Source organism: Lytechinus pictus, chromosome 1 (genome assembly GCF_037042905.1).
Source record: "Lytechinus pictus isolate F3 Inbred chromosome 1, Lp3.0, whole genome shotgun sequence".
NCBI lineage: Eukaryota > Metazoa > Echinodermata > Echinoidea > Temnopleuroida > Toxopneustidae > Lytechinus > Lytechinus pictus.
Window position 1 is genome coordinate 14,028,187 of NC_087245.1, and position 20,966 is coordinate 14,049,152.

At 35.0% G+C, this 20,966-nt stretch overlaps 1 protein-coding gene across 1 annotated transcript in view; it reads left to right on the forward strand.

Annotated features, from left to right (window-relative positions):
• The first annotated feature begins 337 nt into the window (after positions 1-337).
• Positions 338-20,966, forward strand: part of LOC129263548 (kalirin-like) — a 38,356-nt gene continuing 17,727 nt past the window's right edge. The window contains exons 1-4 of the mRNA XM_064097625.1: positions 338-356; positions 1,977-2,054; positions 10,483-10,597; positions 20,561-20,651. Coding sequence (XP_063953695.1) covers positions 338-356; positions 1,977-2,054; positions 10,483-10,597; positions 20,561-20,651 — 303 coding nt within the window. The remainder of the gene's footprint in view (positions 357-1,976; positions 2,055-10,482; positions 10,598-20,560; positions 20,652-20,966) is intronic.

The following is a 20,966-nucleotide window of genomic DNA, read 5'->3' on the forward strand; positions in this document are numbered from 1 at the left end:
AATAAAGAGGGCCATCTGCACCAGCCCGAGTTTTCAAATTAGCACGTTATTTTCGAGATGCGGCAAATTATCCCGATCTGAACAATCTCAACTTGGATTATTTGCAAAATAGCGCGTTATTTTATGAATTATCCCGCTAATTCGCAAGTGCAGACGCACTCTGGATTATTTATTCACGGTGTCAGACCATAATGCATCGATGCCTCGCTCAAGCAGGAATCGCTGTTCTTGCGATGGTGGAGACTGGGTTTCTTGAATCTCAAGATTAATCGCGAAGAAGGCAGATCAGGCAAAAATCTCGAGATTGAGCAAACTCAGGCTGGTGCAGCACCGCCTAATGATCTTTGGCCCTAGAAGTATAGTTCAGACCACAGTTACAGTCTAGTGATTACATTTAGTTGTAGAAATGATTTTATTAAACGTCCAGGGGGGTGTTTCACAAAGATTGAAGTATGACTTAAATGCCGACGCAATACATGCAATACGCAGTACGCAGTAGTGCACGTCCTCTTGTCATGATCTGACCAATGCTGCTGTGCCTTTTATACCACATGTTACTAGACATTTAAGTGCGGCTCTAAGTCATACTGAAGTCTTTGTGAAACACCCCCTTGGAAAAGTTCATTCTGCAGAACCTGGGTTGTTAAAAATCACTTGAATGGAACAAAGATCCTGATTGAGGACATCTATTCAGTCTGCTACTTCTGTTTCCATTTTGCAACTTGTATCCTCCAAGTTGACCAATACTTCCTAGTTCAAATTGTATCTTACTATTCACAGTGGGTGGCTTTGAAGTGGGAGAGAATCAATGTTGATGAAAAAATTGCTAGAAAATTAGCCTGTGCTAACCATGCATTGTGTTTGCATTGATTTGGGATTCATCATTGTGATTCAGCTTAAGAAAATTGTTTGAATGCACCTCTCAACACCTGTAAATATTAGAGTCTTGGCACAGTTAGGGGTTCTGGATGCTATCATTGGGGAGTGATGAGATAAATTCTGGTTCATTTTGATATCTTCATGCAAAAGAAAGAAGACTGTTCTCCAGTTTTAAACCATACTAGTACTTTGAGAATTTGATGGGCAAATTAGCAAATTGGCAAATAAGCTAGAGATAATTAATCGCAAAAGCGGCAATAAATTCTCACTAGCTAATCCGTCAATTTAAAAATCTTAGATAAGGGTGTAATATTATAATTGAAACTCATCAAATAGGTTTTAAAACTATGATATGTTATTAAACAAATTTTTAATAATATTTGTATGAGATTTATTATTGATAAGATAGAATCTATATTAGGCAAACGTAGATACATGTATCTACTTTAGAGATGTAGGTCGTTGCTGATGTCACAATTTTGAACTAAACCCACATTAATGGCGACCTCCATCAAGAGACTTTGAATCTGAAGAATCCCAACTTTGAAGAGGTGGTACTCCATACTGGGAAATAAGATTTGGGTATTACTGAATCCATCTTGATTATCCTGTATTCATTATTCTGTGGTATTAGATTTTTAATTTCACTTTCCTTTTTTCCTTTTTTTTATTATTTGGGGACACATGCTGAAACTCTCCAAAATGCAGAAAAACATAAATTCCATGCCAGTACAAATTTGTCAGAAATACAAAATGATCCTATCAGTGCATGCAAAATAAAATCCCACAAATTATTTCTTAACACTGACTCTGAATATTCCATGAAAAAAAGAGAATATTTCAAATGATAATGAAAATGAAAATGGCAAGTTATGGAGTGACATAATTTGGGAGCTGTTTACAGATGTCATAAAATGTAGAATAAAAAATTGACAACAGTAGATATTCAACAAAATATTTTGATATGTTTGATAATATTTTTCAGCTTTTATTAAAATAAACTTGGCATTTGAATAGACCACCCTGCAGCTCCAATTGGCAAATGAACATTGCAGAGGAGTACCTAAAAATTGTTTGTATTCTATTTTTTTGTACAGGAGGTGCCTTCCACTGTGATGCGCTGAAAGCTGCAGACATTCTTCCTCTCCTTCGGGACAAGTTAGCTTTCCTCTCAGGTATTTCCTAAAGCTTTGATGATGTAACATAATTACTGTGTTTACACGCTGGTGCAGATCCTTGAGCTGGGGTAAACTCGCCTTTTTTTATGCTTGTAAAGGCGATTAACTTGCCCCGGCTTGCGGAGCAGACACGGCAATTTTGCTCCGCCAAAATAGTAGGATCAGACCCTCTAGTTGGTGCAGACATGGCAATTTTTCTCTGTGTAAACACAAAGTCAAGTCTGCCCCGGAAATTAGGGCGCGTTTCATAAAGTAAATTTTATCCACTGATCTGTGTTTTTGCCCCAAGGGCTGAGTCTGATCCGCGAGCTGGAGCAGTGTGTAAACGCGACGTAGGATGACCCGAGAGCCAAGTCTGCACCAGCTCACAGATCTGCTCCGTGAGCCGGGGCGGCGTGTAAGTTACACAGTAATTATGATCATGGTGGTGTTGGTTATGGCAATAATGGTGTTGATATCATGCACAATGATGGTGGTGGTGGGGTTATGATGATGGGGATGATTTAACACAAAGTGATGGGGGTGGGGGATTGGGTGATGAGGGTGATGATGGGCAATTCCAAGCAAAATTTAAATTTTCCAAAAATTTATATTGGCTCTATTTCAAATCTGGATAAAATTTTTTCCATCAAAACTCATATGGAATTTCATAAATACAAATGGGGAACATAATTAGCCACAAATTTTGTTTTCTTACACATCTCCTTACAGGAGGATCCAAACCATACAAAAAATTCTATACATGGGACTACATATATATATTTTTTTTACTTAATTTAACAGAAAACTATTGCTTGTTTTGTAAAATTTTCTTTTGGATAATCTGAAGGTCATCATTTTACATCATATCAAATGAAAATTTTAAAATATAAGTTCATTTTACGTTGCCTGTTTGTGGATATTTCTGATGTCACTCTGTAACCGTCATTCCGTAACCAGATATGGGTTTTAGTTTTAAGTTGTAATTAATGAAATAATACACCAATTTTTTAATGTAATGCAGCATATTAAAGCTAGAACAACATAGAATCCAATCAATAAATCAAAATTGTGATAGAAATTGAAAGTTCACAGAGTTTGAGCAATATGTTTTCTCCTCAAATATGCATGTCCATTTTGCGTCACTCCGTATAAACCATGTTTATAAATATTCATATCTCATTAATTCAGTGGATTAAAATAACAAATGTTATTATTTTGAAAAGTGGGTTTCAGCAACTACTGTCAGGTACCATTTCTTTGCAAGTAACTATTCAAATATGGGTGATATCTTTGTTTGAATGCAAAAATTTGTTTCTGAATGTCATTCAATTACCTTGGAACTGCCCTGATGATGAAGATGATGATGTCGATCTAGATGTAGTGGTGGTTGTGTCAGTAGTTATGACGATGATAATTACAACGATGATGGTAATGGTGAATGGATTCACATGATGATGATGGTGATGATGTAGGCGTGGGAGAGTTCAGCTTTAAAGTTGATTCAGCTATTGTTAATATTGAGCACTTTTAGAAATGTACGTCCACATAGTGGACTGGTACGAGATGACGTCATTTTTTGGCGTTCCATATGCCTCAGGTCCTCACACACGTCCACTATCAGAATCGAGAACCTCGCCACATCCATTTTGCGGTTCTCCTAATTCATAGACGACGTGCACGTGAGTGACGTCATTTTAACCGTTCAAGCCCAGCATGAAGATCAACCTTTCCCTTGTAAAACACAGTTTTCAGTGACTTTTCACAAAATTAATGTAAGTTGTACGATGCATTATGTTTATCATATTTGAAATTGCTTTCTGATCTCCAAAATATACATCGATATATATCCTAACTCGCGTAAAAAGGAATCAAAGCAAGTGAAAGGGCACATGTGCACAAGTTGCACCTTCGCATCACCCGACCGGGTCGCCAGGCGATGGTGCGCCAGATCTTCCGGGTCGGGCAGCGTAACATGACCCGCTGGTTATCGCGCTGTTTCATGTGGACGTACGTACACGTACAAGTCGAGTGAAATCTAAAGTCATCCTGTTTGTAGTGAACGAGGGCAGATGACGACGTTCACTCGAACGATCAGAGGACTGCTACGTCGTTCACGTCCACTGCTCCTAAAACTCTCTATTTATATTTCCAGCTTTTTGTGTTATCTCATCTTATCCGTCTTTATCAAAGTATAGGAGCTTTTGCAATTTCAGATTTTTCCATTTCTTGTCACTCAAACCCCATAATGATGATGATGAAGAAGATGATGATGATGATGATGATGTTGATGACGATGATAATTGTTGTATTGTATTTATTTTCCATTCATAAAAACATGCAAAATACAAACAAAATACATCAGATATAATTACAAAATAAAATAAATACATATGAATGGCTGGATTGCCCATTCAGAGTGGTAATTTTTACCACTCTGTTCTGCCTAGGGGTCCAGAACATAATAAAATAGATCAGATTGTATTATAAACATAATTAACAATAGAAAAGAACGACATTAAACAAAATATAAAGTAATGAAAGCAAGTCAGTAGACATAAAACTAAATATAAAGTTACAATTTCAAGCTACAAGCAAATAACCCCCCCCCTCCCGGCAAAACAACGCGTTGCTCAGATATCAATGTACTTCGAAACCTTAGAGCTCAAAGAAGTAATAAATGTAGTTAAGTTTTTGATAAATTTCATATCTAAAGGTAAGTCATTATATAGGCGTGAACCTCTATATATAAACATTCTACGGCAATTTTCTGTATTTGGTTTGGGCATAATTACATTACCTACGGTTCTTAAATTATATGAGTAATTACAATATTTAAATGAATCTGCTAAGTATAATGGAGCCAGGCCGTTCAATGATTTGAACACCATTGTATGTACATGGATATTTCTTCGTGATTGCAATGACCTTCATTCGAGTCGTTGGTGTATTTCTCTATTTGATATTCGATTTTGCGGTTTAACATTCAAAATGATACGACCAGCTCTGTTCTGAATTTTTTGAAGACGTTCAGTATATTTCTTATTTGTGGACTCGTATACAATATCAGCATAATCAAATAAGGGAAGTATAACTGAACTATACAATAATTTCAGATTACTTTCAGTTACGAAATGTCTTAGACGTGCTAAATATTTGACAAGCTTATTAGTTTTCTTACACAGTTCTTCAATATGAGTATCCCACTTCAATTTTGGATCGAGATACATGCCTAAATATTTAACAGAGTTAGATTGCTTAATAGTTTTATCAGATATTTTAACATTTATATTTGCACATTTTGACAACATAATATTAGTTCCAAAAAGCATAGAATTCGTTTTATCAACATTAAGGCTTAGTTTGTTTATTTATTTATTTATTTTGTTTTATTTATTTTATACTGCAGGGTAGGCCTGTTCAGTTCTTAAAACTGCTTTACAAAGGCGCCCTGCAGTTTAAAATACATGTCAAGATAACTATGAACAACAACAACAAACAACATCAAAAATACAAAATACAAAATATCTAACATCAGAAACAATTAACACCAAAATATAGAGTGGGAAGTGACAATTTAAACATACATAGCATTGTAAATCAAAGGAATATCATTTCGCTCTTTATCAATTCGTATGAAAGGCTTTGCATAATTTTTTAAAAACTAACAAGGAGGTACAAACTTGTAAATTTGAAGGAAGTGCATTAAATAATTTGGGTCCGACATATGCGAAAGATTTTCTTTTATGTTCAATTCTAGCTTTTGGAAGCTGAAGGGGGCATCGTAAAGAATACCGTGTCCTGTATTTCACGGGCCGTTTACATACTAAAGGTTTTAAATAATTTGGAACTAAATCATTCATTATTTTATATACAAGAACACAATACTGATATTTTATACGCTGATCTACTGATTGCCACTTCAGTGACTGCAACAAAGAAATTTGTGATGTATTATAATCTTTTTTCAAAAGCATTCTGGCATATTTATTTTGAAGTTTTTGTATCTTATCTAAATGTATTTTTGCACTGCTTCCCCAAGATGTAATACAGTAATCAATGTAAGGTAAAACCATAGAAAAGTACAGCTTCTTCATAATATCAAAGGACAGTAAGTGCTTAATCCGCCTTACACAACCTATTGCCCGAGATATTTTACAAACGATATTAGTAATATGTTCGCACCAAGTCAAGCCCGGATCGAGCATGACACCTAAGTATTTAATCTTTTTTACATTTTCTAATTGTATGTTCCTGAATTTCACATACTTTTTTAAATTGAAAAAATGCGATAAATAGCCCTTTATTCCTTTAATTTTGTTAATTTGAGCCCCCTAAATGTGCATGCGCCGGGTCAAGCCAGTTCTTATCTCCTTGACCGAGCCAAGCTCTACAAGACAGTACACGTGGCCATTCTAGCTAGGCCGTCGGGACATCCCTGGGGGCCCCCCGTAAAAAATACTGTGTTATGACACAGCCAATCATATATGTTACGTAGATCAATATTTATGTTGTATTCTATCTCACTGATATTTTTTCCAGAAAAATAAATAACTGTGTCGTCTGCATACAGATGCAGTTTACAATATTTTACATGTTTATTGATATCGTTTATGTATAACGTAAAGAGAATTGGCCCTAGGGTTGAACCCTGTGGAATCCCATACTCTATACTCGAGACGTTTGATGTAATATTCTCTATACACGTACATATATTCCGGTTGCATAAATAACTCTCAAACCAGTGCAAAGCATCTTCTGAAACACCGATCTTTGCTAGCTTCTTCACAAGTATTTTAACATCCACAGTGTCGAAGGCCTTTTTCAGGTCGATGAATACTGCCCCCGTATAAAGACCCTCGTCCATTGCCTTGAGCCAGTCATCTGTGACTTTCAAAAGAGAAGTCATTGTTGAGTGCTTCTTTCTAAATCCGGACTGTTCCACACAGAGTATTTCATTTTCTTTCATATACAATTTAAGTTGGTTGGATACAAGTCTTTCCATAATTTTTGAAATAGAAGATAAAATGGAGATTGGTCTATAGTTACAAGGATCATTTTTATCACCTGATTTGTAAATTGGAATAACTTTTGCTATCTTGTATTTATGTGGGAACGTACTATCTAGTAGTGATTTATTGATCAAATAAGTAAGTGATGGAAGTATGACTGGTGCAGACATTTTTAATATTTGAGCAGTAATACCATCTATACCAGATGAAGGTTTATTTTTTAATAATTTAATCTCTTTTGAAACATCCTCTTCTGTTACTGCTGTAAAATAAAAAGATGAATCCAGGTTACATTGTTCCGGCACTATTCCAGAAGAAAGAGGAATCTTGGATGCTAAATCAGCCCCGATATTTGCAAAATAATTATTAAAATTCTCACTTTGCTCAAATATTTGTTCTTTGTCAGTTTTAATCATAGAATTTGATTTCTTAGAAGGTAATAGTGATTTCATAACAGTCCATATATTTCCAGCATTTACTTTTAGTTTTGTTATTTGATCATTATAATATTTTTCTTTTCTTTCCTAATTTGGTAAGTGATTTTATTCCTGATCTTTCTATATTCTATCATTTTAATTTCATCTTTACTTTTCCAGGCTTTTTTCTTCAATTTCTCCCTTTCTCGAATCAATTTAAGTATTTCCGAGTTCATCCAGGGCGATTTTTTACTCCGAATTCTCCTACTTCTGATAGGCATACAATAGTCAACAACTGACATTAAAAGTTCTTCCCATTTGAAAAATGCTTCATTTATATTATCATAATTAAGTATCTCATGCCAAGACTGGTTATTTAATCTTTCCATGTACGCTTCTAGATCAATACCTGATAGTTTTCTGAAGTTAATCATTCGAGAAGCGTCTTCATGTTTTGATTTCCATATCATGTAACTCATTGATTGGTCACTGATACCACCGTGAATAACACCATATTTATTTATATTTTCAAGTGAATTAGTAATCATATGATCTATGAGAGTCATTGAATTGCATGTGACCCTTGTGTAGTCGGTTCTATTAATTTGATCTAAAGAATATAAGTTATGAATTTCTTGTAGACGTTTAGTGTCAGTCGATGATGGAGACTTTAAGATATCACAGTTGGTATCACCCATTATGACAATACACTTGTTAAAACGGTCAAGATATGATAAATAGTTTTCATATTGCTGGAATATATCAAGATGAGAGTTTGGTGGTCGATACCAGGTACAAAAAATAATTGGGTTTGAAAACTTTGGACGTATCATTAACGAAATTATTTCTAATGAGTTCTCTTCTTTATAATCAATTTCTTCAAAAGATAACGAGTTTTGGATATAAACAGCTACTCCACCTCCGTGTCGATTTCTATCTCTACGGATAAGGAGATAATTGTCAATATTTAATTCACTATTAAATATTGATTCATCTAAGAACGTTTCATTCAGTGCTAGTACATGTATTTTATTACATTCTAATAATAATTTTATTTCATCAATGTTTCGAAGGAGGCTACGAATATTTAAGTGTACAAACCTAAAACCTTTACTTTGTAAGCAACCAAATTGCAACGGGTTTTCTATTTCTGATAAGCAAGAAGTGTTGACATTCACATTACTTTTAGTGTGAGTGGTACATGAAATATTATCAAATTCACCAGTTAAAAAAGGTAAGTAATTGAAAAGACATTTGGTACATTGCCAGTCTAAAAACAATTGAGTCGGATCATCATATAAATCATTACTTATTTTAACACATTTTGTGTGAACCCATTTTTTACAAACAGTACATTGTAAAGCTCTTTGAGTATTTTTTACACTTTTAAGGCAACTGACGCAAGGAAATTGTTTCACCATTAGTTAAAAACTACATAAAAGTAGAACAAAAGTTAAAAACACTATTCAATATAAAAAGAATACAGCCGTAAAGATGATACTATGAGTTCTAGTTGAAGATAACGAAGGATTACATCAGGTCCATGAAAATTTAAGATTTATATGTAATCAACCCTGCATTGATTAGAATCTTCATCAGTAATGTCAGTCCTGTTTAATCAGGGATACATCAAGAGATTATACATTCATATAGTGTCCAAATCACTCTCAGCCTTGATCAAACGTTTGACAGTTTTCCCTCCGCTTGCTGGAAGTAAGGCTATGATTCTGCCATCCGATGACCAGGCAGATATGACTTTCGTAGTTGCTTTAGTCTTTTTCAAAAGGTCCGCATTGACCCTCGTCAAATCCTCATCAATGCCCATCTTCTTTCCTTTTAGTTCACTGCGTTTAGAAAGGACTGCACGTCGCACTCTATATGACACGAACTTCGCGATTATCACCCGAGGCTTTGTCTTCGACCACTCGTGAGGATCTTTTGATCTACTTCGTGTAGATCGTGTAATAATGATGATGATGATGATAAATGATAAATTATAAATTATAATGATGATGGTGATGATGATGTTGCTGATAATGATGATGAGGATGAAGATGATGATTATGATTATGATGATGACTGGATGGAAGTGATGGTGCTGTGGTTGAAATTGATGAAATAAATTATGATGGAAACAATGAGACAAACATAAAAAATAGTAATATTATTAAGACCATAACCTCAATATTTTATATCTCATTAAAATTTAAATGAAGTAAAGATACATGTAAATGCTGTAATTATGGAGCCTATATTAGGAAAATGGAAGGCATGAATTGACAATCCATGTATCTGTAATAATCTAATGTATCGTAGATTTCTTCAAAAGAGTGTGATCAGGGGCTGTGTAATAATATGGGACAGTAAATAGGGGCAGTCAATAGTCGCTGTAATGGCAATTTACTAAATGGGTCTGCAGAGTTAGTCTCTTTTAAGACTTTTCCCTGATGTTAATCAAATGTGTATTCCAGGGGACAACTAGATAACCTATTTCAACATAAAGTATCTTAACAAAAAACCCAACAACATTTATTAATGACAGCATCAAACCTCATATTGTTTGAGATGGGGGTTATCATTTCATGAGTGAAAAAATCAGGTTAAAACATTGAGATGTTTAGACTACAAATGCAAATGCCTGCACAGGCTTATTTGCTAATAGCCCATCATTATGCCTTGCTGATCAATTATGTCGTTAATGATTTTTATTTCCTTTTTCAACATCCACCCTTCTGTATACATATACATGTATATGTATGATTTTAAAATCCTCATTTTCCATTTCATAAAAGAAATTCTGTCAATTTCTTTTAATAATCCTTCAATTGTTGACAGGATTTGTAGAATATGAATTTAATTCCAGCACATTTTTTTGAAAGCATCCGAATGTGAATGAATTATTACTTGATCTGCTTTGCATTTAGATAAAATTTGTTGTATTTACCTATCTTTTTTATGGCTACTGTACATTACATTTTCCAATAATTACTCACTTCTATATCTCTCATGTACATGTAGGTGGTCGAGACAAGAGAGGGGGTCCTATCCTTGCTTTCCCATCAGGCTCTGCCCTGGATAAAGTCAGTCCGATTGACCTCCGTAGGCTTGTCTTTTATCTGAGTGGAATCCCAAGGTAAGATCACTTCTTTGTTTTCATTTTTTTATCAAAACGATGGTAATTTTCACTCGTTTGTCCCCCATTTTTCCAGTCCATATGTCCATGAATGATCTGTGTTATGGGTTTATTATCATAGAACTTTTGATAATTTTTAATAATTACAGGTTATTCATTGTACCATTTTGCATTTTAAAATTTATTTTTGTCTCCATTCACTTTAAAGGGGAATCCAACCCAAATAAAAACTTGTTTTTATAAGGAAAAGAAAAATCAGACAAGTTGATAGGTGAAAGTTTGAACAATATTGGACAAACAACAAGAAAGTTATGAATTTTTAAAAGTTGTAAATATTGGTAATCACTATACCCATGGAGACTTCAAATTGGCCGCATATGGGATGTCATAGTGATGTAAGGCAAGGACTACTCTTCCATGTACTCCAATACATATTATGGCTAAAATGTCATTTTTCCTAAAAGTTTTATTTCAAATTATATTTTTCTTTCATGAGGACATAAAACAATATACTACCTGGGTTATATTTAGATTACTGCCCCAGGGGAATGGGTACTTAGGAGAAAACCACAAATCCCTGATAATAAAGTACATGGCCTATGGGAAATTTGTCCTTGCCCCTTGTCATAATTTACTTACCCAGTTGCCAATTTGAAATCTACATAGTATTAGTGATCTAAATTTTAAAGCAGCTATAACTTTCTTATAGCTTGTCCGATTTCTTTCAAACTTTCACCATTCTGTTAAATCTATTTTTCTCCTTCCCAACACAACATTTTATGGCCGAGGCTGGATTCCCCTTTAATATAAAAGTCACCATTTATTCTACCAACCGATCAACAAATACTCTGCTGCAATAAAAAAAGGATAAAGTTGTTTTTGGAAAGTGTTCTGTGTGACTTGTGTTTTTTTTTCGAAAGAACTCTTGTAATAAAAAAAAAATACCCCATCTTGGTATATGACCACTTTAGAAAATAAGAAAAGACATAAATACAGAAACAATATGAAACCAAATAAAAACAGTTTCTCTATCAATCGTTGTTTGATATATTTGAATTGTGAGAAGTCTGTCCTTAAAGAGCTTAAAAAAGAAAAAATAAGTTTATCTCAGTCTAATATGCGATATGTATTCATCTTACATTGATTGTCTTGCATTCATTCCTGTAACCACTAATATAATTTTTTTGGAAATATTTCAAAATTGTATGTTTGTCATCATTTTTTTCAAAATACTACATGTATTTGAATTACAAGGTCATAATCACATGGTTATTGTAAATAATATTGTTTTTCTCTCATTGTATACTATTATGATGCCTTACATTTGATAGGCCCCACAGTTCATGCACATGTAATCCAGGCTTTCTGTTTATTGATATAAAGACCAATCAATCAAGGCATGCTAGTATCTCTCTCTAACCCTGTTCTCATTGCTGAGGATTTGTACTATCTTAGTGCAACCCTTGTTGTATCCCAAGGTGAGACTTTGTCACCTTCCTTGCTTTCACTATGCAAGAAGTTGTGCAATAAGTTTTGCCTTCCTTGTTTTTGAAGGGGGTGGCTGTTTTTCTGTTTCCATATCTCAACAATTTTAGGTTATCAATTGATATTTTCAATTAGAAGAAGATGTTCAATATACAAGTACAACACATTATTTTTAAGGACACATATACCTGCATACTCACATACTGTCTCTTTAGTCAAGTAACCAATGAATACTCAGAAAAAAATGTACCTTTTTTTGTCTCCTTTTTTATTTGTATCTATTTTATGATTTGATTGTTTTCCTATCTCTCTCTTCTCTCTCATTAATTACATGCCTCCTCTTGCTCATTTTACCCCTCTCTGTTCTCTTACAGTTACATTTGCATTAATACATTTTTTGTGAATTCTTCTCACATGCACTCATCCTAGCATATGGGCCATTGGGCATGATGCTTGCTGAAAAAGCTTGAACCTGCCCCGCTCCTTCCATAACAACTCAGACATGTAAAGCACCAACATAAATCCATAAAAAAACTGCTGTGACTAACCATTTTTGTCATGAACTTGTATATTGCCTGCCTGAATAGAATATGAAGCACCATGGGGGAAAGCTTCCATAGCGACAGAGCAAGCATTATAGCAGCTAGAAATAATGGAGAAATTCATTAAGGAGAGAATGTGATGGTTTACTTTCCCCTGCCATGACTAAGATGTGGTCCAATGTTTTACGTAGGTGACTCATGGGCAATGTATACAAACTTTGGCTATCCGTTAAGATCATGATGTTTTAAGTTGTTATACCAAGTTGACACTGCAACGCAATTTAGACAGTCATGAGGCAATTTATGATTTGAAAGCTTACTAATGTGTCGAGGCGTGATGAGAGATACATGGCAGAGTAAGATAAAGGATATGTAGAGGCCGTTCTCATTACGCTCTCTAAAACTAGTTTACTGGAAACCGATTCAGGAAATCACTTTGGAAGATCGCTTTGCTAGCGTTCCCACTTGATCACACGAAAGTGGTTTTCAAAATCACTTCACGTAAAGCGCTCTTGTTGCTATGGAAACACTCTCAGTGGGGTGACACGTTTTCACGCGAAATTCGAAACCGCAGCATAGGCATTCTACACCTGTCGTGTGGAGTAGCGCGCTCAAAATGTGCGAAGATCGCTTCCCGAAGAACGGTTGTGTCCTCACTTACGCTAAAACCAGTTTAACGAGGCAAAGCGATCTTGAAAACTACATCGCGAGGTGGTTTTCCAAACTGGTTCGGAAGATCGCTTCCAAGACCGCTTTGACCGTTCTCACTACGCGTTAAACTAGTTTCCACTAAACTAGTTTTAGGAACGTAGTGAGAACAGCCTCATAGAGTACATGTACTGCAAAGGGTGGTCAACTATAGATGAATGAAGACCCTATATAATAGATTTACGAAGGAATAGCCCAAAGAAATGACACCAACTAATTATGAAATCATTATTATTATTATTTTTTTTATTATGAAATTATTTAGAGGACAGGCATGTGTTATCCTAAGAGTGCATTGATTGGTTGTTTCTAACATGATGTTTGGCTGAGACCATCACTGATTCAATCTGAGAAGTCTGAACCCGCTGTTATTATGATAACTTCACCAATTTTTGCAGGGACAACAGATTCTTACAAGTCCTGTTGGTATTGAAAGGACAAAAAAGCAGAAATTGGAATATTAAGAGTTTCATTAGGTCAAGGAGTCAAAGCTCTTTGAGTTTTTGTTATGAATGGTGAAAATTGAACATTCATCATGAAGGAAAGATTAATGTATGATATTTTTTTATTTTCCATTTATGGGAGCAGAAACTTTTGAGTGCTAATTTAATACCATCAAATGATATCGCACAAGGTTTGCCTAAGTGATTTTTAGATTAATATGTCGTCCTTCTAGGTTTACATGTATTGCTAATGCCCTAATATGAAACATGCACGGATTTAAATACAGGAAGATCTAACAAATTTGCAGGAATGATACTGTTAATACAGGCATAGTCTTCATGCACTTGTCATGTTTCAATAGTCCAGCTCCCTTGTTTGATATGAAATTCATATCAAACAAGGGAGCTGGACTATTGAAACATGACAAGTGCATGAAGACTATGCCTGTATTAACAGTATCATTCCTGCAAATTTGTTATTATGAATGCAATGTGAATTCAGGCATTTGCAATAAATGAAAGATGGATTGTGGTTTCCAATTCAATCTGATTTCTACAAAAGGGACAAAGTAAACTGAGAAATGGTTCAAAGGGGATCAAAATTATCATTTGTTAAGGTTGATGTGACAGAAGAGGGGCAGTGCTCTCTATCCAGCCCCTCCAATGTATTCAATGGACCAACAAAGGCTGGATCTGAGATGCATCAACTTATCAAAAGTTTATACCATCACTTTGTACTTTCACACTCGCCCAATCACAAATATACCTTGCATTGTGCCAAGGAATCAATGAAAGAATATACCTGTACAGTAGGTGATTTTCATATATTTGAGAACTTTTTTTTTTTAAAAACAGATTTTTACATGTATTTACCAAGGTTGCAGTGATATTTGCATTGGAAAAGAAAGAACTTTTGATTTGAGGTAGAAAGAAAGTTCATCATTTTATACTATAAGAGTATGAGCTTTACTAGTCCAGGCAAATGTGAAAGCAGAAAATTATCAGAATATGAAATTTTGAGGTCTGATAGAGTCTTGTTAGATGTAATTTAGGGCATTTTTGTGATTTTGGGCAGGTGTGAATGTACTTTCTGGGATCTTTTGATTGAAAAAGCCTTGGAAGCTGAGCTTTATATCACTGAATTGTGGTTGATTTTTACAATCGTTCTTGAGAGGAACTTCTTTAACCCCTTTGGGTGGTAAAAATGCTGTTGATTTGGTATGAAAGAGATGCCCTTTGTTGAGAGAATAAGATACAATGGGCTATTATAGAGGTCGGGATGAAGAATCATTGACTGCATTGTTACAGCTTTCCCATCCATTCATTGATACGGAATAATTCATGTGTTAGTGATAGAAGGGCATTAACCCATGTCATTAATACAGTATTAATGCCCTTTAAGATCTTACCATATAATAGATATATATGCTTGGCTTGTTAGATTGATAAAGACCCATCTTTTATATAAAGCCACAGGTAGTGGTACATTTTGTGCCCCCTATTGATATAGGCCATACCCCTTTTTTTACAAACAATTTCAAATAGAGTTCCATAGGTATTTTATATTTGTAGATTATTAATTCATTTGATTCAATTAGATTATTATCATATAATCATCATCAATCAGCAGCAGCAGCAGCAGCATCATTATCATCACCATCATCATCATGATAATGATCATCATCATTGATTTCATATAATTCCTTCCAATTTCTTTTCAGATTTCTAATTTCTTTTTTATGAATATGATTCTAAATTCTTATTTCTAATATCATTTAATGTCAAAATTCTGATTTGTAATAATAAGCCAATTTATGTTTGATCATTGTTATTTACATTTGTTATGTACATATAGACATAATTATCTTGGTACCTAGGATTGGTTTAAAGTGATACACTGCTCTTTGTTTTTTTTTAGCTCCCAACATTCTATGCTTATTTTTTTTTTGTATCTAATTAAACTCAGAAACTAATTTTATCATCATTTCCTTTATTCTTATTGATCTAGCTATTTTTCTTACTTTCTTTTTGTTATTCTAGTTTATCTCCTTTGTCTTTTCGTCTCTGTATTTCCTTTCCATTTTAATTTTCATTATTTTTTTGCTTATTCTCCACCCCCTTGTTTGCCTTCTTCCTCTTTCCCTTCTCTTTCTCACTCATCTCTAATCTTTTACAATGATCATTTCTTCTCACAAATTTTCTTCTTTTAACAAGCTACATTAATTTTCTAGATCAATTTTAGATATGTCTAAAGATTTTATTTTGGAGATTATTTTGTATCACAAGATCTCTGGCATACAATTTTCATTCTGAGGCTCCATACTGTAAGGGTTGATGATACATGTATGGCTGCTGGCACCCACTCGCCCATTAGAAGGATCCATCTAGACAAAAAAACCCAAAACAAATTATGATTTTAATCATAAACTCCAAATGTTTATTGGTTGTACGAGACAGACGTGCTCTGAATAATTTCCAATTTCTGAAATTGTTGTGACTCCATGTACAATGTAGTTTAGTTTTCACGTCAGGAGCATCAAATGGCATGATTGTTGTATAGTGATTGTCCATCATAACAAATCCCAAGAAAAACAAAATTATTTTAATACTCAACAAATAATTTATGGAAGAGTAAGAGTGCATTGGAAAAAAAAAAAAACACAGAAGAGCTTCAATTTTCTGCATCTTGTCAAGACTCACAAATTTCAAATTTATCTATGAATTAGTGCTAATTTATGATTTTCACATCCCAAGTAATCCTCTACCAGAATACCTAGATATATTTCATATGAGCGCAGCTGATAACCTAATGTATCTATGTGAAGCTAACAATGAAACATGATATCTGGGAATCTGGGTATCAATAGGGCCGTCTGCACCATCCCGAGTTTTCAAATTAGCGCGCTATTTCTGATCCGGCAAATTATCCCGATCTGAAAAATCTCGAGATAGTTGGCGGTGCAGACGCAATTATCGCGCTAGTTCGTAGGATTAATCTCGAGATTGCAATCCCAAGTCAACTCGGGTTTATTTGCAAAATAGCGCGCTATTTTACGAATTATCCCGCTAATTCGTCGGTGCAGACGCACTCGAGATTGGACTCGGGGTAATTTATTCATGACGTCAGTCCATAATGCAATTCGCGTTCCACTTCCGCCTTGGTCAAAACATAAACACGTGCGAAAGTCAACTTTATACATGCGAATAGCGTTCATAAGCAACGATGGTGTCCCACCAGTGAATGGATTTTGGGAGCGACCAGACCGTAGGGGGAGGCGCTCATCGACGATGGTCATATTCAATAACAACACTGACAGCAGTGTTGTCTTATTCCTTCGAAAAATGTGAGCAAATAGCATTTCTTTCCTCCTTCTCTCCCTCTCTCTCTCTCTGTCGTTGCCTCCTACTCCGCCATCATATTTAACGAAGAATACATCACTTCTTCACTCGCTGAGCTGAGAGGATTGTTGCATAACACCGGTTGAATTCGGCGAAAGTGCTAGTGAAAGGAGTACATTGCTTGCATATCGCGGGAAGTTATTCAAAAGCGCGGGCCGTTGAAACTCCAAGATCCGAAAGTGCGCATGCTCGTAATATCGGGCTTGTTGCCTCGCTCGAGCAGGAATCGCTCTTCGTGGGATGGTGCAGACGGGGTTTCTTGAATCTCGAGATTAATCGCGAAGAGGGCTGATCGGGCTAAAATCTCGAGATTGAGCAAACTCGGGATGGTGCAGCACCGCCTAATGAGTTGTTTATATTGTATGAGGAAATTGATTTCTAAGATGAGGATATTTATGTTTTTAAAGAAAGGATGTTTAATTTGTTATATATGCACTTGATGTGATACCAAAGTTGTGGCTTCTAAGATTGCTTTTTATCTTTGCTGATAAAGACTATGTATATTCACCTACATAGTCATATCTGCATATTCAGATTGACAAAGCGATGCTTACATTTATAATGTTCAATTACAGTGGGGGTGGGGGAAGTCATATTTAACTTTGCCTCTCATTTGATATTTATTCATCTTGATGAAGAAAAAAGTAGAAACTATGTTCATCTGCTGCTCAAATATTGTATTTCACAAATTTGTAAATTCACCTATCCATCCTGTGCTGCTGTATAATATGCACATGGTACATGTATCTATGTGAAGCTAACAATGAAACATGATATCTGGGAATCTGGATAATGATGATTATTATAGCAACAACAACTATAACAATAACAATAATAATAACAATAGTAATTATTATTATAATAATAATTGTGGTCTTAGTACCATTAGAAGCATTTAACTTCAAGTTTGCCTACAGTGCATTCATTAGTTAGCAGGGTGACTTTGACATGAAACAAAGCACGTTTCCACCTGGAGCACTATATGAAATCTGAAACGTCTTTGTCTCAAGCACAGATCTCAAAGCGTTATGAATGAAATTGGCCCTTGTTCACACTTGCCTTTCTTCACACAGGAAGTATTTGACAATAATATGAGATGAGATAAAGATGATGTAAGTTTGTGATTCATTTACACGTTGAAAGATGGCATGTGGGAATGCATTATTTGACAGGGTGCATCTGTTTTGTTAGAGAGATATGATTTCATATGCTGTTCTCTCTGTTGAAGATGGCATGTCATGCTGGCTTGCTTGGCTTGCTAGGGTACATAGATCCTGTTACATGGATGCTTGCTGAGATGGAGAGAAAGAGTGGAAGAAAGAAAGAGAGAGAGAGAGAGAGGTGGATGGGTGAGAGATGGGGATGTTGAGAAAGAAAGAAGCTACAGTAAGAAAAAATAGAAAAAAAAAATAAATAGAGATAATCAGAAAGAAAAATTTATTGAAATAGGAAAATGAGGAGGAGGATCAAATGAAAAGAGCAGAAGAGATAGAGGGAAAGAAAGAAAGCAGTGAAAAAATATATCTAGACAGTGAAAGAGAAAATGATAAAGAATAATTATCTAAAGCTGGGTGGATGGGGAGAGGGGAGGGGTTGTTGAGATGCATTTCAAATGTGGAGGTGTTTTGGTCAAGTCTGCATGAAAAGTTTATTAAGTTTTCAATCATAACAAATGGGAATATTTAAAATGATTCAAATAGTATATTGCATTTGAAAGAGGATGTTAAAGATAAAACTGGGTGTAGCAGTCACTGTGAAATTCATGACATGGGATAATGCCTTATGACTGCCTAATACATGTAATCCTGAACTCATTTATATATTTTGAATTTGGTTTGAAACAAATATTGGTGACAAATCCATCTTCATTAAAACTCGAGGATTTGTAAATTGTGTATTGTAAATGTAATCCATTTTTTATGGATATGGTATGAATGGGGTATGGGGGAGGGGGTGGGCATACCAGACTGCATGTTCAAATTGTTGCATCATGGGTAAAGGATCCAGGAACTACTTATATTAGAGCAGTTAAGGTCTTGAGCTTGTGTTATTCAAAGTGATGGCTTATAGGCTTTAACAAATGTTTTAATATTTTATAACAAAGCAAACAGAGAAGTCGACAAATGAATGATGAATTATGTATTGTGATGGAGATTTCTGCACGTACACCCAATGAAACCTTGCCATTCATTCCCCTATTCCAGGTCTTTTGGAAAACATTTCATGTTGTTCCATCAATCTTCCATGCTTATGTACAAAGTCATAACATGCTGACATACACATCACTTTGCATGGTATCGCCAGCACAGGAAAATAAATCAGCTTTGATTTGTACCTGCAGAGTAACAGCAAGCTTGAATATTTCTGCTAAATTGACAACCATAATGCCCCAATGAAAAAAGGGAGTACTGGGTCGAATATGAGTCCTACGTGCTGATGGTGTTGGATCTCACATTGTATGCATATTTCAAAGTGAATCGCAAAATTTGTATTAAAATTTTCACATAAAGACTATCAATTTAATGTCTTTCCAGGACTGATATGAAAATGTTCTTTGTAACATGTTATCTAATCAGAAAATGCATTACAACTACATCAAAATTCACTTATGAATATTAACGTTTTGATACATGTCTCATTATTTGTGTGCTGACTAGTTGACATGCCTAGCAAGCTTTCAGATTGTCAGAACGGCATTTGTAGGCCTATTAAAGTATTATGCCTATATAAGTTTAATCAGTTGAATTCAATGGTAATAGAATAACTTCAATAATGACAAACATCAAGTGAAGTATTATGTGAAATCTGATGTATACATTTGCCTATGATGATTTCAGAACCTACATGTATATGGCAGCCAACCTACAATGATGATATCAAACACTATAGTTTGTAAATATAGAACACTATAGTTCAGTTAGACTGGTGTGTTGGCTCAGTTGGTAGAGCGTCCATCTCACAACCAAGAGGTAAGGGGTTCAAACTCCAGCCACGCCAGACCAATAGATGTTAAAAGATCAGAGTTGCCGCTACCCTGTTTGGCGTTCAACAATTAGAGGGATAGAGCCTCGTCGATCTGGCACTGCACAGCGGCTGCTGGGCCCACAATCAATTGGGCAAAACAAATTTTTGGAGCATTTCATTTCTGATGGCTATTTTGAACTATGAAATATAAAATATGGATTTATATCATGACCCTAATAGATAACATTGTTAAAAATCTCATTCTGTGTCCTTTCCCCATTTCAGCATGTACAAAATAATTAAATATGCAGAGAAGGGAATGAATTATCTGCTTATTGCCCAGAATGATTTACTATTATTATCTAATATTAAACACTTCGCTATTCATTCATAATTTGTGTGTTTTGTTTTTAAATTTCCAGTGATGAGGCTCGGGATCTTGGATTCACCGTGATCATTGATATGAGAGGCTCGACATGGACCAACATAAAACCTGTCCTTAAAGCTTTACAGGTGAGATACTAGATTTATAGTGCATAAGGATGTAGTTTAGTCAGCAGTCATGCCAAAAATTTCTCATTTTAGTGTCTGATGGCAAAATACTGTCGTCTCTGTTGTCTACATAAATGGAGGCCACCAAATTATGTTTGATGGCCACCACAGTGGATAGTCTTGCAATGTTGGATGGCGATCAACTTGTACACATGCATGGAGATCAGTTGTGTCGACTGCAGTGAAATAGCGTGCATTTAATGTGTTGAATGGCTCCTTAAGTTTACAGGAGACACCATATAGACTTGAAGTTGGACAAGAAAATGAAGAAATATG